Source organism: Emiliania huxleyi (genome assembly GCF_000372725.1).
Source record: "Emiliania huxleyi CCMP1516 unplaced genomic scaffold EMIHUscaffold_10, whole genome shotgun sequence".
Taxonomy (NCBI): domain Eukaryota; phylum Haptophyta; order Isochrysidales; family Noelaerhabdaceae; genus Emiliania; species Emiliania huxleyi.
Genome location: NW_005202427.1, coordinates 1,061,744 through 1,087,734, shown reverse-complemented (window position 1 = coordinate 1,087,734; position 25,991 = coordinate 1,061,744). Strand labels below are relative to the sequence as shown.

General features: G+C 67.2%; 9 protein-coding genes across 9 annotated transcripts; 5 read left to right on the top strand and 4 right to left on the bottom strand.

Moving 5' to 3' along the window:
• Positions 1-1,065: 1,065 nt before the first annotated feature.
• Positions 1,066-2,034, top strand: EMIHUDRAFT_199733 (hypothetical protein; the record flags this gene model as incomplete). The annotated part of the gene is made up of 3 exons (XM_005793760.1): positions 1,066-1,398; positions 1,606-1,791; positions 1,909-2,034. 3 exons carry the CDS (start codon positions 1,066-1,068, stop codon positions 2,032-2,034), a joined length of 645 nt encoding a protein of 214 aa, XP_005793817.1.
• A 2,948-nt stretch (positions 2,035-4,982) lies between these two features.
• EMIHUDRAFT_433355 (hypothetical protein) lies at positions 4,983-6,103 on the top strand. Its single transcript, XM_005793759.1, has 3 exons — positions 4,983-5,126; positions 5,164-5,613; positions 5,889-6,103. The coding sequence occupies exons 1-3, from the start codon at positions 5,112-5,114 to the stop codon at positions 6,063-6,065; spliced, it is 642 nt and encodes a 213-aa protein (XP_005793816.1). The 5' UTR covers positions 4,983-5,111; the 3' UTR covers positions 6,066-6,103.
• A 2,234-nt stretch (positions 6,104-8,337) lies between these two features.
• EMIHUDRAFT_199729 (hypothetical protein) lies at positions 8,338-9,244 on the bottom strand (the record flags this gene model as incomplete). Its single annotated transcript, XM_005793758.1, has 3 exons — positions 8,338-8,353; positions 8,499-8,841; positions 8,980-9,244. 3 exons carry the CDS (start codon positions 9,242-9,244, stop codon positions 8,338-8,340), a joined length of 624 nt encoding a protein of 207 aa, XP_005793815.1.
• A 2,398-nt stretch (positions 9,245-11,642) lies between these two features.
• EMIHUDRAFT_199727 (hypothetical protein) lies at positions 11,643-12,791 on the bottom strand (the record flags this gene model as incomplete). The annotated part of the gene is made up of 1 exon (XM_005793757.1): positions 11,643-12,791. One exon carries the CDS (start codon positions 12,789-12,791, stop codon positions 11,643-11,645), a length of 1,149 nt encoding a protein of 382 aa, XP_005793814.1.
• An 814-nt stretch (positions 12,792-13,605) lies between these two features.
• EMIHUDRAFT_44961 (hypothetical protein) lies at positions 13,606-14,573 on the top strand (the record flags this gene model as incomplete). Its single annotated transcript, XM_005793756.1, has 2 exons — positions 13,606-13,852; positions 14,215-14,573. Coding segments are annotated over 2 exons (606 nt in total), but the record flags the coding sequence as incomplete, so codon positions are not given.
• A 1,897-nt stretch (positions 14,574-16,470) lies between these two features.
• EMIHUDRAFT_351345 (hypothetical protein) lies at positions 16,471-17,312 on the bottom strand. The gene has a single exon (XM_005793755.1). The coding sequence runs from the start codon at positions 17,304-17,306 to the stop codon at positions 16,689-16,691; it is 618 nt and encodes a 205-aa protein (XP_005793812.1). The 5' UTR covers positions 17,307-17,312; the 3' UTR covers positions 16,471-16,688.
• Positions 17,313-17,476: 164 nt separating this feature from the next.
• EMIHUDRAFT_199723 (hypothetical protein) lies at positions 17,477-19,444 on the top strand (the record flags this gene model as incomplete). Its single annotated transcript, XM_005793754.1, has 6 exons — positions 17,477-17,941; positions 18,063-18,376; positions 18,507-18,668; positions 18,748-19,044; positions 19,135-19,310; positions 19,380-19,444. 6 exons carry the CDS (start codon positions 17,477-17,479, stop codon positions 19,442-19,444), a joined length of 1,479 nt encoding a protein of 492 aa, XP_005793811.1.
• Positions 19,445-19,576: 132 nt separating this feature from the next.
• EMIHUDRAFT_199722 (hypothetical protein) lies at positions 19,577-21,188 on the top strand (the record flags this gene model as incomplete). The annotated part of the gene is made up of 2 exons (XM_005793753.1): positions 19,577-20,374; positions 20,445-21,188. The coding sequence occupies 2 exons, from the start codon at positions 19,577-19,579 to the stop codon at positions 21,186-21,188; spliced, it is 1,542 nt and encodes a 513-aa protein (XP_005793810.1).
• A 58-nt stretch (positions 21,189-21,246) lies between these two features.
• Positions 21,247-21,889, bottom strand: EMIHUDRAFT_351344 (hypothetical protein; the record flags this gene model as incomplete). Its single annotated transcript, XM_005793752.1, has 1 exon — positions 21,247-21,889. A coding segment is annotated over one exon (271 nt), but the record flags the coding sequence as incomplete, so codon positions are not given.
• Between the last annotated feature and the right edge of the window lie 4,102 nt (positions 21,890-25,991).

The following is a 25,991-nucleotide window of genomic DNA, read 5'->3' as shown; positions in this document are numbered from 1 at the left end:
CTCGCGACACTCGCTCTCGGCGCCGGCCCCACAGCCTATCCGTCGTGTCGTGGAACATCCTCGCGCCGACCGTTGCGCCGCTGAGCCGCTACCCTTGGGTGGCGCGGCCCGCCACGCTCGCCTCCTCGCCTGGCCGAAGCGCGAGGCCGCGATCGTCGCCATGCTCGGGAGGCTCGATGCCGATGTCGTGTGCCTGCAGGAGGTCGAGGTGGCGCTGTGGGACGGCCCCCTGCGCCGAACTCACCAGCCTGGGGTAGTCGGGTAGAGCGGCGTCCTGCAAGAGACGCAGCGGAGCACTTGGAGCACTTGGAGTGCGTCGCCGCAGCACCCGGTCTTTTTCGCACACGCCAGTCCCGTGCCGGGTAAAAGAAAGACAGAAAACAGACAAAACCAAACGAGGGATGGGAGGAGGACAAGGTCCCCACGAACCCCACCTGCACGAGCAGGATTTTGGAAGGACGATCAGGGCTAGGATCAGGGACACAGGGGAACGGGAAAGTGGGGAGCGCATCGCGACACGGAGGGGGGCTGGGCAGGGTTCACCGTGCCGGGTGTCCTGCAAAGAAAGAAAAGAAAGAAAACAGACAACCCAAGGGAGGGATGGGAGGACGGCACGCCGCCACCACACAGGGATTTTAAGGAGAGGTGTGTGGTTGGTGCGCTAGCCGTCGCCCACCCTAGGGAGTCTGCCTCTTCCTATCTCTCTTCGCAGTCTCTCGCCGCTTCTCGCTGCAACCTTCATGCCACCTCGCGGTCGTCCCACTCTCGTCGTTCTCCCTCCTGTCGCTTCCTCCTCTGTCGCGTCGTTCTCTTCTGCCTCGTCCTGTGACGCCGCCGCCTGCCGGTCCCTTGTTCTCGCGGTTTCTTTCGCCTTTCGGCGCAACTCCGTCCTCCTCGCGGCGTATCCTGGCCCCTCGAGTCTAATCAAAATTCTTGCGCCGCGGGAATTCTTTTTCGCACGCAAGCCGTTGTGCTCGCGTTGTGGGAAGGCGTGCCCGCCCTAAGGTCTACGCCCTTACCCGCCCCTCTGGGGCTGGATTGTGGGGATACTGGGTTTAAGCGCCCATGGCCCGTGTCGCCACCATCGTGCCGCTGTCTCCGCTTGACCCCAACACCGCGCCCCGCGCGCACGCCGACGGCCTGAGCAGCCACCAGCGCGAGCTCGAAGACCTCATGTCAACTTTCTCACGGATGCGCGAAGCGGCGTGCACGAGCTTCCATCCCGCCGCGCACGAGTACCTACTGCGCGCGCTGTGGACGGCCGCCTTTGGCGCCGCGGACGCGGACGCCTTTGCGCCCTCGACGGAGCGCTGGAAGGACCTCGGCTTTCAGAGCGAGGAGGCGGCCAAGGACTTTCGCGGCGCGGGCGTGATGGGCCTGCACCACCTGCTGGCGGTGGTCAACTCGGGCCGCGTGCCGCTGGCCGCCGCGGCGCGGGCGGGCTTCCCCCTCGCCGCCGCGTCGATCAACGCCACGGCGGTGCTGCAAGCCTACTTTGGGGTCAACCTGCGCGTCGCGTCGCCGCTGCGGAGGTCGGCGCGGCGCCGGTGCCCCGAGCGGACGCTGCACGAGCTCCTCCTCCGCGGCGGCCTGCAGCCGCTGCAGGAGCTCCACACGGAGCTGGCGGTGCATCTCTGGCGCGTCTGGTCCGAGAGGCCCCGCGACTTGATGGGCTTCCCGGCGGTGCTCGACGAGGCGTGCGCGGACCTCCACGAGGTGCTGCAGGAGGCGACCGCGGCGGCGGCCGCCTGGGCGGAGGCGACCGACGCGGGGGCACGGCGCGCCGAGGAGGTGGGCGCCGCGGGCGCCGCCGCGGACGCCGCCGCCGCCGCGGCGGACGCCGCCGCCGCCGCGGGCGCCGCGTGCACCGCGTGCTCGACGCCGGGGGCGCCGCTCGCTCTCGGCGAGGCGCTGATGGCGAGGCGGCGCGCGTCGCGGCTCGGCGTGAGCCCGCAGGTCTTGGAGACCCTGGACGTGTGCGCCTCGGCCGTGTCGACGCTGATGGGGCAGTGCGTCTGCTCGAACGGGAGGTGAGCGGGCTGCCGCCGGTGAGAGAGTGAGAGTGTTGCGGCTGTTGTGGGGGGGGGGGGGGAAGGAGGAATCAGAAAAAGAATTGCAAAAACGTCGGTCTCGCCTCCCCTTCCCCCTCGGACGGAGGCTCCGCCGAGGCGGTGTTTGGCGCGGGCGCTTTTTGACCGCGCAAGATAAAACGGGGTGGCTAAGGGCTCTGCCCGCAAGGCGCCCGCGTCGCAGACGCGGTACCATTGACAAATCTGCGATATACCCCCACACGAGCAAATAGCAAAATCCGAATACCGTGCACGAATCCGGCGATGTGGGCCGTGCAAGCCTTCAGTGGAAGGAAGGATCTCAGATATGAGGTATTTTTATCTCGCCGCGTCTGTGTCGTACTACAATATTGCAAGAATAGCCGCCAATATTGCCATAGCTGCCCTGATGCGTTCCTCTAGTTTGGTCAGATATCCCCACTCCCGTACACCGAGCCAGCGCAACCGGTACGTGGGTACAGCCTGATACGCGACATGCAGTCTCATCATACTGCAATACTGCATGAGATACCTCCCCTTACTGCTGTACCTCACATGCACACCATATCCCAATACGGCGAAGTAATCATACTTGGATACTGCATCACAGCTCCATCCGTACTGCTGTACTGGGGCATACTGGAGAATACTGGAGAATACTGCTCCATACTGGTGCATGTGCAGTGCTGCGGCGGGATCTACCACTCGGCTGCCAGACTCACTAGAGCACCCGGAGCCAGAACTCACACTCCCAGGTTGCAACTGCTAGCAGCGGCGCTCGGCGGCGCACCTGGCCTTGCAAGGGCTAGCTAGCTTAATGCCGGCCGCATACTGCAACTGCTGCTGGGCGGTCCTTGCTCAATGGATTGATCCAGCGCTCGTCGATGGGCAGTCCTAAAGAGGCAACGAGGCATCCTGAAGAGGCCGGCCTATCCTGCAGCGGCATCACAAACAGGTTGTGGTTGCAGGTGCGCGCGCGCCCACGCACACGCAGAGCCACCACGCCGCCTCTTCCCACTCCCACTGATGCGAGTTTGACTGTGGCGAGGTGTGACTCATGAGATGTGACTCTCGTGGGTGGTGGCGGAACACGGCGATCGAGCAGGGGTGCTAGGACGGGACGCACCAGACGGGATGAACCAATGGATTGTGTCCACCGTCCCCAGAATGCGCAGTCCGCAACCGTCGTACTTGTGGCTGAGCTCGTCGCAACGCGGAGGGAGGAGAGGCCTTTGTGGATTTGTGCCCCGATGATCCACAGCACGGCGATCGCTCTGTCGCCAAGCCCCACGGAACGGCGCACTAGTGCAAGTCGCGCCGCACCCCAAGTGCCCCCGACCGCGCCTGGAAAAAGAAAAGAAAGCTTTGCCTTACTGAAATATTCGAATCAGAAAACGGGGGGCTGGCGCTGCACCAGGCCAATGGCTTGGGACGCAAGCGCAATCTGCGCCACAACACATCGCACAAGCGCAATCTGCGCCACAACACATCGCACACGCAAGCAGATGACCACACAATCCGCTTGTGGTCGCTTCTGGTGGGCGGCAGGACGTTGCCGACCGCGCCGCTGTATTTGTCCCAAGCCGTCTGCAACGTGCTTGGAAGGAAGCCAGTGTCATACAGTGTACCGCGCCTGGTGCCACAGTCCCGCACGGTGTAGGTCAGGGGCATGCCCGCCACGAGGGCGAGCATGCCGACCGAATGCATGTGTCGCACAAACCTCATATTCGTGCGTCCCCCCAAATTTAGGTATTGAAGACTCTGCTTTCGTCGTTCTTTTGTTTTTTTCATGTTGAGGACTTGCCACTCGAGAGGCCGCCGTCGACTCTCCAGCAAAGGCGACGCGCCACTGCGCATTGAATCGCATGTTTCCCGAACCGCACACACAAAAACGACTCACGCACATACCTCGTGCGCACGGCTGCCGTCTTGGTGCAACGAACGAGGCTGGCAGATAGCGCGACCGCAGACTGGCAAACGCGACAGGACGTTGCCCAGGACAAGAGCGGCTCCAAAGTTTGGTCTCTTCATTCATTTAGGAACGGGGACGAGATGTCCACATTCAGCTTGCCTGGCCAGACATACTCCTGTGCTGACACGCAGCGCCAAATACAGCCGGCACCAGCATTCGTGAGAACTCTTGCCGTGCGCACCCCCGTACAACATCCTGTTACCACTACCTTCGGCACTGCGGGATTGATGCATTTGCTCGAGCCGTCCCATTCCAACGCCAACGATTGCGACTTTGGAGCTACTGCCAGCTTCTCACCTCTCCCCCTCGATGTGCATATGCACATGCACACATTACGTATGTGTCGCTTCCCGACGTTGCGCACTCGGTCGGGATCAAACACGAGGACAGTGGCGGCCCTGGCAAAACTGCGCAGCATCACCGGTTTCAAGAAGAGCAAAATTGAGCCAGAGGCGCGCTACCTGCTGTGTCACTGTCTGGCCCGATGCCTCCCCTCATACTGCTGTACTGGGCCATACTGGAGAATACTGGAGAATACTGGCAGATACTGCACTGGTGCTTCCGAGATACTGCGATACTCCAAGGCTCGACATACCCAAGTATGATGCAGTACACCAGTACCCATACTCTGGGAGGCGCCCGGCGTACCTGCATACGTCCTAGCGTGCCGCGCCTACTGCCATATTGCGTCGTATTGCGCCGCAGCCTCCCAGTTACTCCGCTACTTCGCCCACACACTGAAAGAGATAAAATCAAGTATTAAAGTATGTGTACTTGTGATTGGACTGGAAATACGTGTGTATTTCAGTTCAGCAGTGTTGTACTAGCATACTCCCATACATGAATTATACCTGAAATCCTCCTTTCCACTCAGCTGGTGCCAACACGGATGGATTTGCCGACGGGCGAGCGTCTCAACATTGGCGCCCCCCCCCCCCCCCTAAGCAGCCCGTCGATGCAGGTGGCCCGCGCGGCCACGGCCGCAACGACGCGTCGCCGGCGGCGCTCACTCGAGCCCGAGCCCTCCGCGACGGCAACGCCAGGTCGTCGCGTCCGCCCCGCCAGCCCTTGAGCACGCCTCCCGCATACCGATGACTGCACTCGGCGTCCACCGGCGGGGGACCATGGAGGAGCGGTCAGCAGTCTCGACTGCTCCACCGGCTCCTCCACAGGCTCTCGCCGTCGGCCCCGGCGCGCTGCGACGGCGCGCCGCCGGCTCCCACCGCGGCGTCCGAGCTGGAGGGAAAGGTGACGCACCTGATGGAGCTGCTCAAGGCGCATCAGTCGCGGGACGCGGAGGCGTCGCGGCTGCAGCAAGCGCTGCAGTGCCAGGAGGAGGCGGACGCCGCCAAGCTCGTCGAGCTGATGCGACGGCAGGAGGCGGCGAGCGCGGCGGCGGTCGAGGAGGCCAAGGCTGCGATCGAGGCGCAGCTGGTCGAGCGATTCCGCGAGGAGCAGGCGGCGGCGGCGGAGGCGCACTCAGCACAGCTGCAGCAGCTGAGCGCGGAGCACTCGACGCAGCTGCAGCAGGCAGCGGCCCTCCTGGAGGCGCAGGCGCGCGAGAAGTTTGAGACGGCGGTCGCGCACGAGAGGGTGATTGGAGCAGGCGGTGCTCGCAGAGAGGCTGGTGAGCGGAACCTCTCCCCTCCCGCCTCCCCGCCCGCCTTCCCTCCCGCCTCCCGCCTCGACTCCCCTGCCTCACTCCTCCCGACCCATCCCTCACTCCTCACTCCGCCCGCCTCTCCTCTCCCCTCCCTCCTCCCCTCCTCCCCTCCCCCTCCCCTCTCCTCCTCCCCTCCCCCCCTCCCCATTCCCCCTTCCTCTCGCCTCGCGCCCAGCCCAGCCCCGCCACCTCACCGCCCTCCCAGGCGTATCTCTCCGCCCTCAAGCAGCTCGAGCTCGACGTCGACGTGCTCACACGCGTCCTGGCGCCTACTGTATACTTGATGCAGAGCTTTCCGACGTCATTGTGTTTGCCGCTCCGCGCTCGACGCCTGCCGCCGCGCGCGCCCGCGCGCCACCCCTTTTGCGCAGCAACACCTTAAATTTCATGGCCCTCCAAATTCGGGTCGGAGCGTAGCGGAGTGGGCCCCGAGTTTGAAAACGGCGACGGACGCTTGCGTCCTAGCCGCCAACAACGCCTCCCCGGCGCAGAGGGGCCCCCGGAGGGATGCTCAACCGCTCCACGCCACGCCGCTTGCGGCGGTCCTATTCCACGCTCGCGGGGGCCGCTTCTTATTTTTCACGTCGGCAAGAAGCACATCGATCGGATTTACTGCCTTTTGAGCAGTAGTGACTGACACATGCTGCTCCTCCTCCTCGCAGCCGGGCGACCCGCCGCACCCGGCCGTGCGGCGCACATGCGAACGGCGGACGAGACGAGGACGGCGGCGGCGGAGCGGCAGGCTGTGAGTGACACCCTCGAGCGCGTCCTTGAGAGCGCAAAGCGTGGCGCGACAGTCGGAGACCTGCTTGACGAGGCCAAGAGCAGGCTCACAAATCTGGACGAGGCTGCACGCTCTCAAATCGCATCAGCTTTGGACGAGCGCGATGCTGCGAGGCTTGCGGCGAGGAGGAGCGATGCTGCGCGCGAAGCGGCGGTCGCTCGCGCTGCGGAGTCCGAGGGCGCGGCGCGAGAGGCCGAGCTGGCCCGCGCTACCATGGAGGCGTCCATGCACGCGGCGCAGTCGGAGATTGCGAAAGTTCACGTCGAGCTCGAGGAGGCCAAGGCGCGGGCCGCGGCAGCGGAGGAGGCGGAGGCGAGGGCGGCCGCGATGCTGTCCGAGGGGAAGGAGTTTTGGTCGGAGCGGGTCGGAGACCTCGACGACGCGCTCGAATCGCAGCAGGACCAGCTCGCGCGGATGGAGCGGGCGCTGCGCGAGAAGTCAGACGAGGTGGAGCGGCTCGAGGCTCTGGCGGAGGCGTCGCGGACGTCGTCCAAGGATGAGTTGTCGGCAGCGGAGCTCGCAAAGCGCGAGCTGGAGACGCAGCTGCGGAGCGCCGCCCTCGAGGCGAGCTGCGCCGGGGAGCGAGCGCGCGAGCTCGAGGCGCAGCACGGCGCGTGCCACGACCTCGCCCTGTGGAGAGCGCCTCTTCACACCTCCCGCTGTGAGCAGGTGCAGCGTGACGCGGCTGTGCTGCGCGCCGAGGCGGCGGAGGAGGCGCTTGTCGAGGCGACCCTGCCGAAGCGCGTCCGTGTCAAGCGAGCCCTCGCCAACCTCGCCGGGTCCCTGCGGCGGGCACCTCGCGGACTCGCGCGCAACGCGGCGACGCCTCGGAGCTGAGCTAGCCGGGGCCTCCTCTTTTGCTTCTCCATCTGCCTTCCCAGCCCGCCTTCCATCTGCCTTCCCATCTGTATCACGGCTACCCGCTCGCAGGCCACCTCTGTGTATCCGCGAAGAGGCCCTCGGCTGCGCCTTGTGTGCCTGCGCCCTCGCTCGCGCTCGCGGCTTCCTCTGCGTGCTGGAGCCATCTGTAGACTCTCGGCGCTGCTGGGGCGTCTTTCTCTTATGTCGTCGCGCATGACTCTCGTAGAATGTGGTCGTGATATTTGTTGGCCTCCCGCATGTGTGCGTGTTGCTCTCTCGCCCTCGCTCGCCCTCCATGTCCATCACACAATGTGTGTGGGGTGGTCTCTTGTGCCGGGGGAGACCGGTGTGCGCGTTGCCGCGCCTCTCTCTCCGGCGTCGCGGTGAAGCCCGTCTCTCCTTTTCACCAAAACATTTGTATAATGAATTCCCATGCTCCCGCGCGCGCCGGTGGGGCCCGCCCCGACGCCCGGCGCGCGGCGGTGCCGTCCGGGGCCGTCGAAGCGTCTCCTGTCTCCAATGGCGGGCTACTTTATGGGGGGACGGAAGCGCGTCCGCTCGTCCGTGTCTCTTAGTGTCTCTTGAGAGCACGCTGCACACATCCGGACGCACACTCACACACTCTCACAGATTCAGATACACACCAAGAGTTGCGCACTCTCTATCTCTGACTCAAGGCACACACTCGTGAACTCGAGTCACACTACTCACTGGCCGTCCCCAGCCACCATACGTGCGCACATGCCCACCCCTCACCGGCCCGCGTGACACCGCACCAGAAGCGAAACGAATACGAACACTTCACGTGCACACATGGCGCACCGGAGGATCGCCAGGCCCGCCTGCTTCGCGCGGCCCGCGCTCTATCCCGCCTCCGGCCGCCTCCCGTCTCTGCAGCCGCGGCGCGCGCTTCCGGGCGACCTCGTTGAGCCTTCCTACCTTGCTCGCCGCCGAGTGGTCTCACCGCGCTCAGGGTTCAGCAGGCGAGCGAGCTCAGCGTTGGCGACGGTCAGGCCGCCGGCCGCCTTCCGCAGCTCGACGATGGACTTGGGGCCCGCGGGTGTGGGAGCGGGCGCTGGAGCGGGTGCCGATGCGGTCCAGGCTGGCGCGGGGGCAGGCGCCAGTGCCGGAGGCGGTCTGTTCTGCGATTTCGGCTCGGCCTTCCGGTACATGCAGCGGGCAAATTCGATAGGGGGTAGCTTGGAGCCGCGCGCATGTATCGCATCGATGAGCTCGGCTGCACCCTCGACCGAGTGTGGCTTCAGATGATGCATGGCGAGCAATCTGAACACGTATTCCGGCTCCAAGCACTCGCCTCCCGCGGCGTCAATCGCGCTCATCAGATCGCTGTACGCCGCTTGCATCGCCACGTCCTCCGCCTCGATGCCGCCCGTCCCCTCCCCGCCGCCAATCCCACTCCTCACGACACCTGCGGCGCTAGCAGCCGCAACATCTGCGACGGCAAGAGCTAGTGGGTCCGACACGCGCCCCTGCGACGCAGCCTTGCGGCGGCCTCCGACGCGAACGTGCGCAAAGGGATCGTCAAGTGCCGCCGCCGCCGGGGGCGGCTCGAAAGACAAGAGGGAGGCCATCTCCGCTCCCCTTCTCTGCGCATGGTGCCGCAGCGTCTGGCTGGCGGCGCTGCTGACACCGTGCATCGCCAGGTCCATATCGCTGCCTTGTCGGCGCGCCCGAAGCGCAACCTCGCTCTGCGCTCGGTGGCCGCCAAGCAGCTTGGGGTCCGGCGGTGCCGGCTCGCCCGTGAATGCGAGGCTGACTGCGCTCGGAGGCGGGAGCGGGGGTGGATCCTGCCGCTTTGCGTCGTGGCTGAGGAGGACGCCGCCCCGATCGTACCCCAGCGTCCTGGAGTGCCACGTCCTGTCGACCTCGTGCGTCGATCGGTGAAAGGAGGACATCGCGCGAAGGCGGCAAGTCGCGCAACGCTTCGTTCGTTACAAGATTTAAGACAACTGTCGATGCCAGGTTGCAGGTTGGTGGCGTTCACGGCGCAAAAAAAACTGCGGGGGAGTTCCGAAAAAGCTGGTCGCTCCTCAACCGCCTGCTTTGCGGGACGCTCGCCAATGGCGGCCGTGGCACAGCGCACCCTATATGGCCGCCGAGAGCCACGCGTCGTCAGTCTAGCATCAATGGGCACCACACTGGTGCCTTCCGAGAGTTGCGAGCACCAGTTTGCCTCAAGCCGCGAGCACCAGTTTGCCTCAAGCCGCGACCGCTTCATCTCCGACGCCTCTCTCACGTCCACCGGCTCATTTTTCGACCCGAACACCCTTCTGGAGCGGCCAGCTTCGCCTGACGAGCCGCCGCTGCCACCGCCACCTGCATACCAGGCCAGCGTCGACGGCGAAGAGGCAGCGACGCCTCCGCCGGCTCAACCGGTCGAGCCGTTCAGCAATACCGTCGCCGACGGGCGGCAGTGGTGCTATTGCACGCACTTCACCGTCCTCCTCACCTCGGGTGGCCTGCCGATTGTGCAGGGCGACGGCATCGGCATGGCAGTCGCTGCTTGCGACGACTCGTTCATCGTCACCGCCGTCTCGCACGGCGGCATGGCGGCGGCGGCAAAGCTCCTGCCAGGCGATGTGATCTTTGAGATTGACGAGCAGGCAATCGTCACGAGCAGCTACCGCGCAATCGAGCGCGCGAGGTCGGCGCTCCTGCTCGCTTCGTCCCGGCCGGTGCAGCTGAGCGTGCGCCGCGTCAAGCAGCCGTTTGAGGGCCCAAACTCCGAGCCGGCAACGCCTCGCACGTGGTCCCGCAGCTCGTCCGGCAGCGCGCTACGCCGCCTGTCCTCGACGCCCGCTTTCCTGCGACGAAGCCGCTCCTCTCGCCTCCAAGACTCGTCGCAGCGCGACTCGGCACGAGAGGACCTCGCGATCCGTGCCGAGGTGTTTCTTACTCACCGTCTGCCCGGTCCACCACTGCGCTCCAGCTCAACGCCTCCACCCTGACAACGCCCACCCCTCCGCCCAGGCGCAGCGCCGCGCCTTTGCTGCGCGCACCTTCCTCGAGCGACAGGAGCTCGAGGTTGCGCTGGCGTCGTCGTGCTACGATGAGGCGTGTACTCAGCCCGGGGAGGCCACGCGCGAAGACGTGCAAAGAACGACCCACCCCCCCTCTCCCTCACTGCTCTATCCAGGGCGCCGAGCGGGAGGAGCTCGAGACGGCGATGGAGATGTCAGAGCAAGAGACCGCGATCAACGACGCGATCGACCGGTCCCTCTCGTCCGCGCAAGAGCAGGTGGAGCAAGCGACTGAGGAGGAGGTGCCGCCGCGCACCTACCCTCGCTCTGACACGCACCTACCCTCGCTCTGACACGCTCGCCCCGCGCGGGCCGGTGCTAACATGTCGTGGGCTCGCTCCAGGCGGCCATGGACGAGGCGATCGCGCGCTCCATCTCATTTGCGCGGCGGGCGTCGATCAAGCAGAGCGAGTCGGAGTGGGAGGAGGCGGCTACGATGCGCATCGCGCTCTCACGCTCGCGGTGCGCCCTCGTCGAGGAGGAGGAGGATGGAGAAGAGGACGCGGCTTCGACCTCAGGTGGCAGATTCGCGGCGCTGTGCCGCCAGAGGGAGAAGTCGAACCTACCAAACGCTCGCAGCCGCCTCGAGGGGGCGATGCGGAACCAAGACGATGCGGCGGCAGCGGTGCGCCCTCGGTCGGGCAGCGTGTACCGCTCGCAAACGGAGTGGTGCATGGACCAGCTCTCTCGCCCGTCGCTCGTCGAATCGGCCCGCGACTCCGAGAGCGAGGAATAGATTCCTGAAGTTCCCCCGCACACGCACTAGACAGCCCCCTCGAGCTAACCCCTACTATCTCGCGCATGTCGTTTTGTGTGTGTGTTGTGAGCGCCTGTGGGGATGGTGCGTATGCGGGTGTCCCGATGAGGCGCCGTTCATGTGCGGACAGGGACCAGGGGGTGTCTCAGGGGGTCTCCTGATCCCTGAGACCCCTGGCTGGGTCGCGTGTCAGTCCAGCTAGGCTCCGGGGCGCGGGGGGGTTCGCGGCCGCTGAGAGGTGAGAGACGTTTTTGTTGTCGACTCGGATGTGGAGCGTGTAAGAGAGAGTGTACTTACGTGTTCGCGGTGTCTTACACTCTGTGCCTGAGCGCCCTGACAGTGACACACAATGAACAACGTTCAATCACATCACGCTCTGCATTTTTGTGTGTGCCCGAAGCCGAACTCATCAGCAACTCATCAGAGATCAGTTATGTGCAGATTCTCCGAGTGCGCATCGTCCGCCGACACCACTGTTCAGACCTTGAGTACCGGCCACCCACAGGGCATCACCGCTCAAGCCTTTGGAGCGACCCGCGGCGAGGCGAAGAGGCCGAGGCCCGTGCTCTTTTTCGGAGCCAGCCCTGGCTTGCCGCCGCCGCCAGATTGCTGCCCCGGCTTCTTCTCCGGTGCGGCGTGGCTAATGGCATGGCCAACCTGAGCAACCTTGGAGCAGTGCTCAAGGTGTTCCTTGTAGTGGTCAGCGTAAAAGTCGCCGTCCTCCAGCGTCTCCTCCGAGTACACGCTCTTTGCCCCCTCGAGAGCCGCCATGATCCGGGCCTCGGTGTTGCCCTTCTCCGCCTCGGGCTCGTCACGCTTGTGCGTCATCCCCACGGCTTGGCTGGAGACTTCGAAGGTCTTAGGCAGCAGCTGAATCAGCTTGTCGAGCTTGGCGAGCCGGCTCTTGAGCTTCGGGTCGTTGGGCGTGATCTCGAACTGCACGCCGATGCAGTAGCGGTAGACGCCGTTAGGGCTTGCAGCGGCCGGGGAGGCGGCGGCGGCAGCACCTCCACCTCCGAACATCGATCCGCCGCCGGCTTTACCGAACATCCCACCAGCTGCACCGCCAAACATCCCGCCAGCTGGCGCAGCACCCCCGAACATCCCGCCAGCCGGAGCGGCGGCACCGCCAAGCATTCCACCAGCAGGGGCGGCAGCAGCGGCACCGCCAAACATTGAGCCAGCCGGAGCTGCGCCGGCGCCTCCAAACATCCCTCCAGCGGGCGAGCCGCTGGCTGGCGGAGTGCTTGCGGCCGCCGTCGGTCCTTTGAGGCCAGCCCCTGCCAACCCACCGAACATGCCGCCACCACCAAGCGCGCCGCCAGAGGCTGGTGCCGTCGGGCCGCCTGCTGCGCTCGATCCGCCCGCCAAGCCGCCGCCAAACATGCCGCCCCCGGCAGGAGCACCGCCGAACATCGAGCCTCCCTTTTGCCCGAACATCCCTGCAGAGGCTCCGGGGTTGCCACCGGGGTTTGGGGCCGTGCCTCCGGCAGCCGCTTGGCCGTTTGCGCTGCCTGTGGCGCCACCAAACATTCCACCACCAAGACCGCCCGCTCCAAACATGCCGTTAGAAGCAGCGCCATGCGCGCCAGCGTTGGCGCCACCGGCAGCTCCGAACATGCCACCCGCCGGCTGGGCGCCACCGTTTGCCGGGCCGCCGAACATTGTTGCTCCCGGGCCGGAAAAGCGTTACGGAAGAGCCTTCGAGCAGCTGATCGTAACTGGAAGATTGACCATGATGACCAGGGGGGCCAGTGATCGCCTTGCGGGGGGACGTTCCCCTCGAAGCCGCGTCTGGACTTTTGGGCACGGCTTGGCCCTGCCAGCGGCGGCCGCCAACCAAGGCTCACGTGCGACGTGCCGGAGGCGGCGCTTGCGCTGGGATCCTGGACGGGCTTTATTAAAATGAACTCCGGGGCACGGGACGCGGCACAAACGGGGCACGGGCTTTGGCCGGCGGCTTCAACATCTTCTCTCCCCTCCAATCCTCGCTACCCAACGCGGCGAAGAGCATTCGAGACCTCGAGAGCCCTGCCCCCCCCCACCCGCCGCACCGGCCCCCCACCGCCACAGCATGCCGCCGTGTCGCGTACGCTCGTCGTTGCTCAGTCCTGCTGGAGCGCACTCGTTCCTCAGCCGTACTGGAGAGACGCACGCCCTAAGACGTCGTCGCGTGTGCACGGGCGGCGCTCCTCCGCCGAGCGTCGTCGTTCTCTCTTCCGCCGACAACCCGGCGCTCGCGCACGCCCCGCTGGACGCGGCCGAGCTGCTGATCGGCCACGACCTCGAGAGCCTGCTCGCGCACGGCGACAAGCTGCGGCGGGCGGAGGCGCTGCTGTGGGTGCCGCCGACGCCGCCGCCAGTCCTACGCGCTCTCCTCGTGGAAGGCCACGCGCCAGCCGTGCGTTGGTGTCACGGCTTCTACGCGGGAGTCGACCCAATCGCGGCGATTGCGCGCGAGGTGCTGCTGCCGGCGGGCATCCCGCTGAGCAACGGGCGCGGCGCCTTCTCGTCCTCGCTGGCCGAGTACGCGCTGATGGCGGCGCTGCACTTCAACAAGCAGGTGGCTCGGTGCCAGCAGAACCGGCGCGAGCGGAGGTGGGACAAGTTCGAGATGTCCGTGCTCCGTGGGCAGACCCTCGGACTGCTTGGGTTCGGCGACATCGCGCAGCACGTCGCCCGGCTCGGCAAGGCCTTTGGGATGCGAGTCGTCTGCCTGAGGCCTCGTCAACCCACCCGCTCCTCCCCGCTGTACACTGTAGTCGGCCCCGTCATCTCGCAGAGTCTGCTGTGAGAGCCCCCGTGTGAAGAGAGCGCAAGGGGTTGGACCCTCCCGCTGACCACCCAGCCCCGACCCGAGCCCGAGCCCAGAGCCCAGGGCGGGTTCAGGATGCGCCGAGTGATGAAACTCTGCGCTCTCGAGCTCCTCCAACGAAAGGGAGCTCACAAGTTGGACGATGGTGGCAGACTCGGATCCGGTGGTCACAGGCGCAACGCGAGCAAGCCCGACGAGACCGGGCTGGCCGACCTCGTGTTAGGGCCGTATGAGGGGCCCATCCTCCCCGCGCACAAGCGGGCGCTGCTCGAGCAGGTCGCTTCCCTGAACACTTCCGAGACGCGTCCGGGACACGGCCTCCCCTCCCTTTCCTCACACGGCCGATGCTCGAACAGAGCGACGTCGTCGTCTGCACCCTGCCCGGGACCGAGGAGACGCGCCACTTCCTGTCGAGCGCCGAGTTTGACGCCATGAAGGGCGGAGCCACCTTCGTCTCGGTCGGGCGCGGCATCGCCGTCGACGAGAGCGCGCTGGTGGCGGCGCTGCCGCGGCTCGGCGGCGCCGCGTTGGACGTCTTCGAGACAGAGCCGCTGCCTGCCGACTCGCCGCTCTGGGAGCAGCCAGACTCGAAGCTCCTGCTGACCGCACACAATGCCGACTACACTGCGGACTACTTTCGCCTGGGCTGGCGCGTGTGGCGGGACAACCTCGAGCGCGTCGGGCGCGGCGAGCCGCTCGCGACGCCCGTCGACGTGGGGATGGGGTATTGATTTCGGTTTTCGCTGCTTGCGCACACACAAACGCAAGGATATATTTCCACCGCTCTCACAGCGCAGCGAGAGACCGGGCGCACAAACCACAATAAACGCAGCTAGTACGCATTTCACATATTTCTCAGCCGATGATACGGACGGTGAAGAAAGTAGTCGCACCGCACCCACCACGCACCAGCTCGCCCGCTTGTACTTATCTCGTCTTACACATCGCCGTCCGGCTCCGGGAGCGGGTCCGGCCTCCGGCCGAGTTCCGAGGAGGATCCACACAAGCCAGAGAGGTGAGACACCTGGCTGCTGAGAATACTCGATGTGTGTCGTGTGGCCGACTACCCGGTGAGCCATACGGACCTTGCAATAAGCCTTTTCCTTCTAAGAAGGGCTACACAATGACCCTATAGTGTGGGGGTGTTCCTGGTGAGTTGTGATGAGTAGGATTAGATTGGCCAATGTTAGTTTGAAGTTCATATGTGAAAAGACCAACTTGCCTATGTGCACGTCTCTGCGGCCCGGAGGCGGCCCGGCGGAGCGGTCAGAGCAGCACTGCGCCGGCCGGCGATCGACTCTCGACTATAACACGGGCTCTATTGAACGGCCTCCAGGCGCTCTCTAGGGCTGCCCTATTCCGCTCGCCCGGCTACGTCGCCGGGCTTCGAAGGAAAAGGTTTCGCTCGGCACGGCGTCGGAGAGCAAACTTCGGCGTTCGTCCTATAGTGGAAGCTGGACGCACGTAGGCAAGTGGCCCATGACCAGGCGGGCTGCTGCTCAGAATCTGGGCCGTCGGCGCTCGCTCTCGCGTTCTTCATAACGGCGTTGCCCCCTCCCTCCCGCGCCGACGTTGGGCAGCCCGACCACGACAACACCAGTGCCGCCGGCCTGCAACCTGAGGCGCCGTTGAATGAGCACGAGAGCCGGTGCGCGACGCGGCGCGGGTGATGCAGCCCAAGGTGACGGCGACGGCGGAGGGGGCGGCGGCAGAGGAAGAGGCGGCGGCGGCGGCGATGGCCGTGGGGTCGGCCCGCCCGCTTTTGCTGCTGGTGCTGTGGGATGTCGGTCATCTGCCACCACTCGCCAGCGACAAGGTTGCTGGGTCCATGGACGCAGACTTGTTGGAGATTGAAGAGGTGCTCGGCTTGCGTTACTGTGCGATCCGAGCCAGATGACTGCGGTGGCGCTGAGGAACCCTGTCGTTGAAGCTGAGGAACCCTGTCGTTGAAGTCGACTAGTGCTTGGAGTACCTCGTCTCGGCAGGTCCCGACGACCGTGGCTTCCATTCTGTTGCTTGGTTTTTTCACGGCGACTTGCTGGACCATGCAGGTGCGGACACGGTCAAGGCAGCGATACAATAGTATTAGAACTGGATAAGGAATTCACGGCGCTGGCGGAGGCGTGTGACGAGGCTGATGCTGAGTAGCCGCCCAGCGCTGCTCAGCGGCAGTTTGCGCCGACCAGGGGCAGGGCCAGTGGTAGACAGTGGACGTGGTGAGGCTGCTCTGCGAGCGATGACACTAGCAGGAGCATGATGAGTGTCATCGGAGTCACTTGTGTTACGATATCACCCGCGCCGCCACGTTGGCAGGGACCTTTAACCCGCTACACCGTTTCGGTTCGGCCGCTTTAGGCGCTTATAGGCGAGTGACGGCCGACACCCCGGGGCCTGCCGTGCCTCCGCCGTGGGCTGAGCGCCTGGGAGAGCCACTCAGCAAGTGGTGTGCGAGCGTGTAGCCTTTAGCGTGCAGTCGGCCGTGTGTTTGTGTGGAACCTCTTGCAAAACCTCTGGAGGTGGGGAGCGCGCGAGCAGAAGAGTGACGAAGACAGAGCGACGGGTCCCGCACAGACAACCCCTTCACGCCGTGGTCAATTCCACCTAGCTCGCGAGTGGGTCGCCTCCCCGTCCACCCTCTCTCGCAGCCCCGTCGCCCGCGCCCAGTCCGCGTGGCTCGGACGCCGGCGAGGCGTGCGGCTGGCGTGCGGCTTACTCGAAGGCGGGGAGCCGCACACAGTCAGCCGCTCTCACTGCTGCTCGTGCTCGCGGATGGCCTCCTCGAGCTGACCGAGCATGAACTGGTCCTGTTCGTGTTTAGAGTACTCCTCGAGGAACCGCTTGAGCTTCTCCTTGGCAAGCACCATGCCGTCCAGGTTCTTCGCCTCTTGCGCAGCGATGAAGGCGGCCAGGATCTGCTCGCGCACGCCCTCTTGCCCGTTCCGCGTCATGCGCCCTTTGGTCAAGCAAGGGGAGCCACCGCAGCTGCCACTCGAGCTGCTGCCCGCGTCGCGGCCACGGCCGCTCGAGCTGCTTCCCACACCGCGGCCGCCTCCGCCGCGGCCGCGGACCGGCGTCTCGTCAGGCTGGTTCGGCCGGGGCCGCTTTTGGGCCGCGGGCTTTGGCTTTGGCGGGGCCTTGGGCGTTTTTTTCTCGAGGACAGCTTTGATCGCGTTCATGATCTTCGGCGTGTCGACGTACATCTTCTTACCTGCAGCGGCGGTGAGCATCTCCTTGCATTTGCGCAGCGCGTCAGCGTCGAAGAATTGGAGGTCGCTCTTCTCGTCGCAGCCCATTTCCGCGAATACTGAGCCGTAGGCATCGCCGAAGCCCGGCTTCACAGTGTCTAGCCATGCCACCATTATCATGGTTCGAGAGTGATGAGAGCGAATTCGTTGTGAAGACGGGCTGAGATTAAAATCGAGAAAAACCCGGAGGTTCGTTTTCAAATAGAAGTTGGACTGAAAAGAAAATGATGGCGGCACACTCGCGCCACTGCACACATCTCTCGCTTGCGCGCTAGGCAACACAAATGTATATGCTGGCCCTCCACATCGTCTCTTTCGCCGCGCTCGAAGTCGACTTCAACGCTGGCTGGCGCTTCCTTCGCGGCGATGGCACCTACCAGCTACCCAGCTCCGACGACACGGACTGGCGTGACATCGAGGCTCCGCACGACTGGGCCATTGAGGACCTGCCGAGCCGCGAGGAGGACGATGTGACGCCAGTGCTGGCCGTTCGCCACGGAATATGGCGCTTCTACCGCGGCGAGGGCAACGACACGTTCGCGGCGCCTGGCTTCGACGACGCAGGCTGGACAGACATCCAAGTCCCAAGCGACTGGCGTGCGGCCGCCGGCTACGAGGCAGCCAACGCGTCCGGCTGGTATCGTCGAAACTTCACCGTGTCTGCCGCCGCCTTTGCGGCGGCGAGAGCGGGCACCCTGCGGCTCGCCCTCGGCTCTGTCGCGACCGCCGACCGCACCTACATCAACGGCGCGAAGGTGGGCAGCAAACAAACAAGGGGCCGATTCATCATTTAGAGAATGTGGGAGGACCGAGCCCGAGACCGCGGGAGCGGTGGAACTCGTTTAATGGACAGGCTGACCCCTACCCCCGTGATAGGTGGGCAGCACCGGCGCCTGGCACAAGCCGGGCGGCTGCTCCTCACGCCTCGACTACCGCAGCTACGCGGTGCCCGCGAGCGCGTTGCACGTCGGCCCCGACAACGTGGCCGCAATCTGGGTCTGGAGCGAGGGCTCAGGCCCGGCAGGGCTGGTGGACTGGGCCCAGCCGGACCGGCGCATCGGCCCCTTCGACCCGGGCGCCTCGCCCGGCCACAAGCAGACGGGCTACACGCTTGGCGGCGTGGGCTGGTATCGTAAGACGTTCCGACCAGACGCGAGCTGGGGCGAGCGGCTGCAGCTCTTCGTAGAAGGGTGAGCGCGATACGGCTACCCTCATTCACTGGAGCCTCAGCATCAGACTGGAGCCTCGGCATCAGAGTGGAGCCTCAGCATCAGAGTGGAGCCTGTAGCTCGAGGCCTCACACCGCTGACCCGACCGCAGGTGCTACATGAACTGCTCGGTGTACCTGAACGGCGAGCACCTCCTGACCCACCCGTACGGCTACACCAGCTTCGCGGTCGATCTCACTGCCGGCGGGCTGCGGCTGGGGCAGCCGAACGTGCTCGCGATTCGCGCCGAGAGCCGCGGGTCCAACTCCCGCTGGTACATCTCCCCATATCTACCCCGTCTCTCCCCATCTCTCCCCATCCCTCCCTCCGCCACCTTCGGACTGCGGCCATAGGTACGCTGGCGCCGGCCTGTTCCGTCCCGTGTCCCTCCTGGCCCACCCGGCGCTGCACCTCGCGGTCCCCGGCGGCGTTTACGTCACCACGCCGCACATCGCGCTCACAGCGAGCGACGGCCTGCGCGCCGACGCGACAGTCGCTATCAACGTCACCGTCGCCAACGCCCGCGGCACGACCGCCGCGGGAGCAGGCGCCCGCGTCGAGCTCTTCGACGAGCGAGGCGTGTCGCTCGGCGTGGGCTTTGCTTCGCTGCCTGAGGTCGGCGGCGGCGGCAGCGCGAGCGTGCTGCTCTCGTTCGATGCGAGGAGAAGATGTGGAGCCGAGATCGGCCGGAGATCAGCCGAGGACACGCGAGATTGCCCGAGATAGGTGCGCGGCGTCAGGACGTGGAGCCCAGGGCAGCCCTCACTCTACCGAGCAGTCGCGACCCTCTCGTGCGGCGGCGGCCTGCGAGACGGCTGCCCGGACACGGAGACCGCCACCTTCGGCGTCCGCAGCTTCTCGTTTGACTCGAGCGCCGGCTTCGTCCTCAACGGCCAGTCCGTCAAGCTGCACGGCGGTGCGCCGGAGGCAGCGCGCAACGTCCCCCCCGCCGCCGCCGCGCGTCAAGCTCTGCGGGTTGTGGTAGGCTGCGTGCACCACGACAACGGCCCGCTCGGCAGCAAGGCGAACGGCCGCGCCGAGGAGCGATGACTGTGAACAGCGTCTCTTCACACCTCCTGCTGATGATAGGCGATCGGCCGCGCCGAGGAGCGGCGGGTCGAGCTTCTGAAGGCGAGAATTATCTTCGGATGATGACACACCAGTGCTAGCAGCAATAATGAGATGGATGATTGTGACCGCATGTACGAGCCCGGTTCCAACGGTTTAGCACGTGTCCTATCCTTACAGCACTCTTCTTCTCTGCTCAAGGCGAACGGGTACAATGCGATCCGGACGTCTCACAACCCTGTCTCTCGCGCGTTTGTCGACGCGTGCAATCGTTTGGGCGTGCTGCTGATGGAGGAGGCCTTCGACTGCTGGGACGCCGGCAAGAATTCCGACGACTACCACCTCTTCTTTGAGGATTGGTGGCAGCGCGACATCGCCTCTATGGTGCTCCGCGACCGGAACGCGCCCGCGATCGTCTTCTGGAGCATCGGCAACGAGATCCCCAACCGCCACGTGGCGCGCGGCGCTGCGCTCTCCGCTGCCCTCTCCGAGTACATCCGGCACCTCGATGACGCTGGCGGAGGCAGCCGGAGAGCAATCACGAGCGCGTACCCAGGCGTGGGGACCGACGCGGCCACCGCCGCCTTCCTCGCGCCCCTCGACGTGGCTGGCTACAACTACTCGCCACACGGGTTCGCACGCGACCACGTGACGCACCCGGCGCGCGTCATCGCCGCCACGGAGACCTTCCCCGAGTCAAGCGTTCTCAACTTCAACGCGCTGCAAGACTATCCGTGGGTCGTTGGCACCTTCATCTGGACAGCCATCGACTACATTGGCGAGTCGTCGATTGGCGCCAACGGCCACTCGCCGCCCGACCCCCTCGCCTGCGGCGGCTACTGCCCGGCTCCGTGGAGCTATCACATCTCCTTTTGCGGCGACCTCGACATCGTGGGCGGCCAGAAGCCGCAGGTCCGTGATAGGCCCGCCCCCAAATGCCCCCCCATCACGCCCCGTTTTGCAGGCGGCCTCGACGTTGTAGGCGTACCTGCGGCGTGTGCTGTGGAACGTCTCAGCGCTCGAGATGGCCGTGAAGCCCGCCGACGACGGCGAGGTGATCGCTTCGTGGGGCTTCCCCGACGAGCGCCAGAGCTGGAGCTGGGAGGAGCAAAAGCGGCTCATGCGGGTCAACCTGTACTCGACGCGCTGCGCTTGCGTCCTCCTGGCGCTCAACGGCCGGAACGTGAGCGAGGGCTGCGTCAACGTCTCGCGCGCGACCGCGTACACGGCCACCGTCAGGGTCCCCTACGAGCCAGGCACGCTCGAGGCGACCGGCTTCGACGCGCGTGGCCGAGCAATCGCGACCCGCACATTCAAAACATCCGGACCAGCGGCAAAGCTGCGTTTGGCCGCAGATCGAACGACGATCCGGCCGTCACGGGCGGACCTCAGCTACGTCACCGTTGAGGTGGTAGATGCAGATGGCGTGCTGGTCGCGTGCGCAAACGAGAGTTCACTTGCCGCGTGCGTCCCGCCCACCGTTCGCTTCAAGCTGGAGGGCGCTGGCGAAATCACGGCTGTGGGCAGCGGCGACCCCACCGATGCCTCGTCCTTCCATCAGTTGGCCCGCAAGACGTTCCGCGGGCGAGCGACGGCGATCATTAGACCTGGGAGTCCCTCTGCGGCTCCACCCCGCTCGGGAAAACTGACGCTCACGGCGTCGAGCGCTGGTCTGGCGAGTGCCACGCTAACCATCGAGCTACGAGGTGGAGAGGTGGTGAGCTGAGAGGCGTGCGTGTATATTACCCGCTCGCGAGGTCTCGGAGAAACTTAGGGTTACACGTATATATAATACTCAATTTTCTCTCCCTTGAAAAAAGTAAATCGTGTATCGTCGAGACCGTGGTCCGTGCCGCGCCGTGCGGTCTGGCTGCGCGGGGCGTCCCCCGACACGCCTCTTCCTCTATGACTCGCCATCACTACTGCGCACAGACGCCTGCGCGACGCGGCACACCGCCTGGAGGTAGTCCACGTCCAACTCGTCCACCCTTCGCATCGCCTCGAAGCTGTCCTCGAGGTCGGCAGCCGCCTCTTCACCGCCTCGACCTCCAGACAGGGCCGCCTCGAGCCTCGACCCGAGAAGAGCCGACTCGGCGGCGGCATTGCCAGGCGCAAGGGCCTTGGGCGGCAGGTGAAACGCGAGGTACTGGGACGCTGCGGCCACGAGCAATCGCATTCGGCCGAGGACTGTGCCCACCCCGGTGGCCGATGGCCGCGGCCGCCCCGCATCAACGCGGGAGCCACGGAGGGGCGTGGGTGCGCCGGAGGTAGGGGCGGTGGACGCGGGGCTCCGGTCGAGGCCGGGCGACGCGGGCGCCGGTGCCGGTGTGGGCGAGGCCGGCGAGGGCGGCGCTCTCGGGGGCGTCTGAGCGACGACTGCCTCCGCCGCGCCTCTCTCCGAGGGGGTCTTCTCTCGCGGGGGTGCTTCGAAGACCCCCCCCCGCGCAAAAGCCAGCAGCGCCTCGCGCAAGCCCGCCGCAAACTCCGCGACGTGGCTCTCGCCGAGCAGCTCGGACCGGCCTGCGGCCAGACATGGCCCCTCCGCGCCGTGAGCTGCCCCCTCGCCGCTAGCGCCGCCGTGCGGCTGCCAGTCGAAGAGGAGGAAGAGAAGCTGCAGCAGGTCGGCGGCCTTCTTTTGCAATCGGACGCTCCGCGGCACCAGCAGCGCCATGCCACCGCCGGCCTCGCTCTCCCCACGAGCGCTGCCCTGCAGCACCGCCCCGATGGCTCGCTGCGCAGCGCGGCAGCTAGCAGACGGCTTGTCGGCCGCGTAGCCGCCCTCGCGCAGAAAGCAAACCAGCAAGTCGGCCGCGGTGGACGTGGCGGCCTCCGCATCTGCATACAGCACCGCCCGCCGCCGCAGCGTCCGCGCAAGCGCACGCTGCCCGTTCCCGAATGCGGAATGCTCGATCCCACCCTCGTCGCCGGCGTTGCGGAAGCCTGCGGCCATGGCGGGCACCTCTGCCGTGTGCCCCGCCGCCAGCGTTGGCGTGCCGTGCCTCGAGCCTGCGCCTTCTCTCTGCCGGTGTGGCCCGCCCGCAGAGATCGACACACCCTCGGCCCGACCCCCAATCAAGATGGAGACCGACGAAGCCCTCTCGCCGCCGGCCGACGACGGTGGCAATGCAAACGAGGAGAGCTCGTCGGCCTCGCATCTGCTGGACGAAGGCCGCGGCGAGAGCCGAGCGGCACAAGATGCGAGTGCGCCGGCGGCCTGCACGTGCGCGGCAGCAAGCGAGGCGAAGCGGGCTGGCGGCGGCGACGAGGAGGTAGGAGGCGACACCGCGGGCGAGGGCGAGTGGCGCGCGAGATCCGTGGGCGGCGACGCTGCAGCCACGGCGGCGGCGGCCGCTACGGCGGCAACCCGCTCGGCGGCTGCCGCCGCCGGCGAGTGGCCTGCGCGGCACGAGGTCGCAAACACCTCACACTGCAGGTGCAGAAAGTCGTACGCGCGAGCGCCCAGCTTTGCTCGCGCACGCGCCAGCACGGCGTCGGCGGACGACCTGCACGGCGTGCGCAAGACAAAGACGGGCCGGCGCTTGGAGAACGCCTCGAGCGAGTCGAGACGCAGCTCGACGGCGGACAGCCACCGTCCCCCCCCGCGGGCGCGCTGCGCACTGCTGTCCGCCTGCGCGCCGTGGCCGGTGAGCCGGACGTAGTGCGCAACCTCTCCCCCCGCGCCGCCGCCGACAAAGATGCCGTGGTGCACGCGTCGCGCGCTCGGGTCGCCTCGGATGATGCGGTCGCCGCGGCGCAGGACGACGCCGAGCGAGTCGCGCCGGAGCCCGTCCGGGCACGACCCCGTCGGGCAGTCGCACAAGTCGACGAGCTCTGCCTCGCCCGAGGGGGGAGGGCGGCGCGCCTCCTCGAACGCCCGCTCTCGCTCCGAGCCGAGCGACGTACCGAGCAGGTACGCGAGCGCGGCCTGCAGCGTTGAGACGGCATACCCGAGAGGTCCGAGCGTCCTCGAGCGCGGGAAGAGGTCGCAGATGAGCCGCACGTGCGCCGGAAGCCGCGGGACGCGCGCCCGCGCGAGCGCGAAGACGAAGAGCGGCAGCATGTCGTCGGTCGCCACCGCGACGCCGCCGCCGCCGCCCGCGTGCTCGATGCGGCCGCTCGCCTCTCGCGCGAGGCACTCGAGCGCGGCGAGGGCGGCGTGCCCCTTCTCGACCGGCGTGCGCGCCGCGCCGATGTGGTGGAGCGCGCGGGCCGTGTCCGCGTATGGCCCCGCCCCCGACGCGCCGAGCGACCACGCGCGCCACGCGGCGCCGATGCGCCACGCCGCCACCCACCGCCGGCGCGCCTCGCCGTCCCCCTCGCCGACGCCGGCGCCGGCGGCCGGCGGCGGGCTCGGCGGGCGGGCGCGCCACAGCCCGAGTTCGGACCGCACGCCCATGTGCTGCGGGAGGAGCGGGCGGAGCGCGCGGAGCTGCGCCGTGTAGAGCAGCCCGTCCGGCCTACGGGAGGCGCGCCGGACACATGACACAAAGGGGCCGGACATGTTCAGGGGCCGTGCGGAGCAGTGTCGCAGTCGCCTCGTCACCGCGGCGTAGAGCTGCAGCAGGTGGGGCGAGAGGGCCGACAGGGCGGGCTCGTCCACAAGCTCGCACAGCTCGCCTACAGGAAGGGTCCAGGAAGGGTCCAGGAAAGGTCTAGGAAGGGGCTCGTCAACACGCTCGCACAGCTCGCCCAGTGGCACCGCAGCAGACAGGCCGGGCAACGCACCGCACACCTCACAACGCATCCGCTCCAGCAGCGAGCCAACCTACAGGAAGGTTCCAGGAAAGGTCCAGGAAAGAGGTCCAAGGAAGCAACGCGTCCGCTCCAGCAAGCGAGCCAACCTCCCGCACGGCCTCCGCCGCCACGGCCTCCCGCGCCGCGTCCCCCGCCGCCGCCTCTTCGCCGCCCGCCCGCCCGTCCGCCAAGCTCGCCGTCGCGGACTGGAGCCGAGGCACCAGCGAAGCGACGAGGCGGGCGAGGAGGAGGCCGAGCGGGTGCGCGCCTGGCTGGCCTCGCCCCCCGCCGCCGGCCGGCGAGGACGGCGACGGCGGCGGCACGTCCCCGTCGTCGCCTCCCCGCGGCGCGAGCCAGCTGGCGACGAGCGAGCGCAGGTCGACCAGCGGAGGCGCCTTCTCCTCCGGCGCTCGCCCGCTCGCAGCGGCGGAGGCGGCCGCAGCAGCCGTGCGCCGGATCTCCGCCTCTGCCACTCGCGTCTCTTGCAGCAGCCGCGCCGTCGCCGTCGCGTCGCCCGCCGGGGAAGGGCAGCTGTCGGCGCGCAGCTCGAGCGGGCGCTCGCACAAGTGAGGAGGCGCGAGCGCCACCAGGCGAGACCCCTCGGCGAGGGCGAGCAGAGATCCGGCGCAGCAAAGCAGCGACCGACCGCCGCCCCCCTCGCCTGCTGCGCCGCCGTTGCGCGCCCTCGCCAGCCGGGAGGGGGAGCCGCACGCGTCCGCCGCGGTGGGGAGCTGTGGCGGCAGGCTCGTCGCGGCGCTGAGGCCGCCCGTCTCGCTCTCCCACCCGCGCAGCGACGCGCCGCCGCCGCCGACGCCGCCGCCGCCGCTGCCGCCGCCGTCACCGGCTCCAGCGAGATGGAGCGAGTAGACGAGCGGCGGGGCCGCGGCGACGGCGTGTGGCGGAGGCAAGTCGCGGCGCTGGTCCCACGACGGGAGGGGCGCCAGGCTGAGCTGCGCTAGGTCGAGCACCAGCGTCGAGGCGCCGCCGCCGGGAGCGAGCCCTGCGGCGAGCAGGACGCGCCTCGCCGGCAGAGGCAGCAGCGGAGGCGCCTCGGGCGGCGGCGGCGGGCCGGTTGCTGAGTGGAGCGGCCTCAGCGCGCGCACCCACGTCCGCCGGCGCGCCCGCGCGCTGCTCGACGGCGCCGCTACCCACCCTCCCGCTCCCCCCCCTCCCGCCCGGAGTGAGGCGGAGGCGCCGTCGGGAGAGGCTGCCCCGTGCCAGCCGCTGCCGTACTGCCAGCCGTCGTCGCACGTGGGGCGCTCAAAGTCGACGCGCCAGCCGCCCGCCCACGTCGCCCCCGCCGGCGGGGCCGCCGCCGTGAGCGAGCCGAGGGGAGAGTAGTGGAACTGCGGCCCGCGTGCGTACACGAGCCCTCCGCCCGGCGACGAGGCGGAGGGGGCAAGCGGGTGCCACGACGAGGCTCGCGGGAGGAGCGAGCTGCCGCCGCCGCCGCGAGACTGCCGCTCCCAGACGACGAGCTCGGGCGGAGGGACGACCGGCGACGGCCTGCCTCCCGCCTCTGGGGCGGAGCGAGGCGGAGGCGGCCTCGCCTGCAGCCGCCACACCTCTGCGTGAAGTGTCTAGGAAGTGTCCAGGAAGTGTCTAGGAAGCCTCGCCTGCAGCCGCCACACCTCTGCCGCAGACGCCGCGTCGAGCACGACGTAAGTGGCCTCGCCCCCGCCGCCGCACGCTCCCTCGGCCTGGGCGAGCAGCGTGGCGCACACGTGCCCCCCGCTCCAAAGAACCGCCGCCACGCGGCCCTGCACCGGGAGGCTCGCCCGCCGCGTCGCTGCGC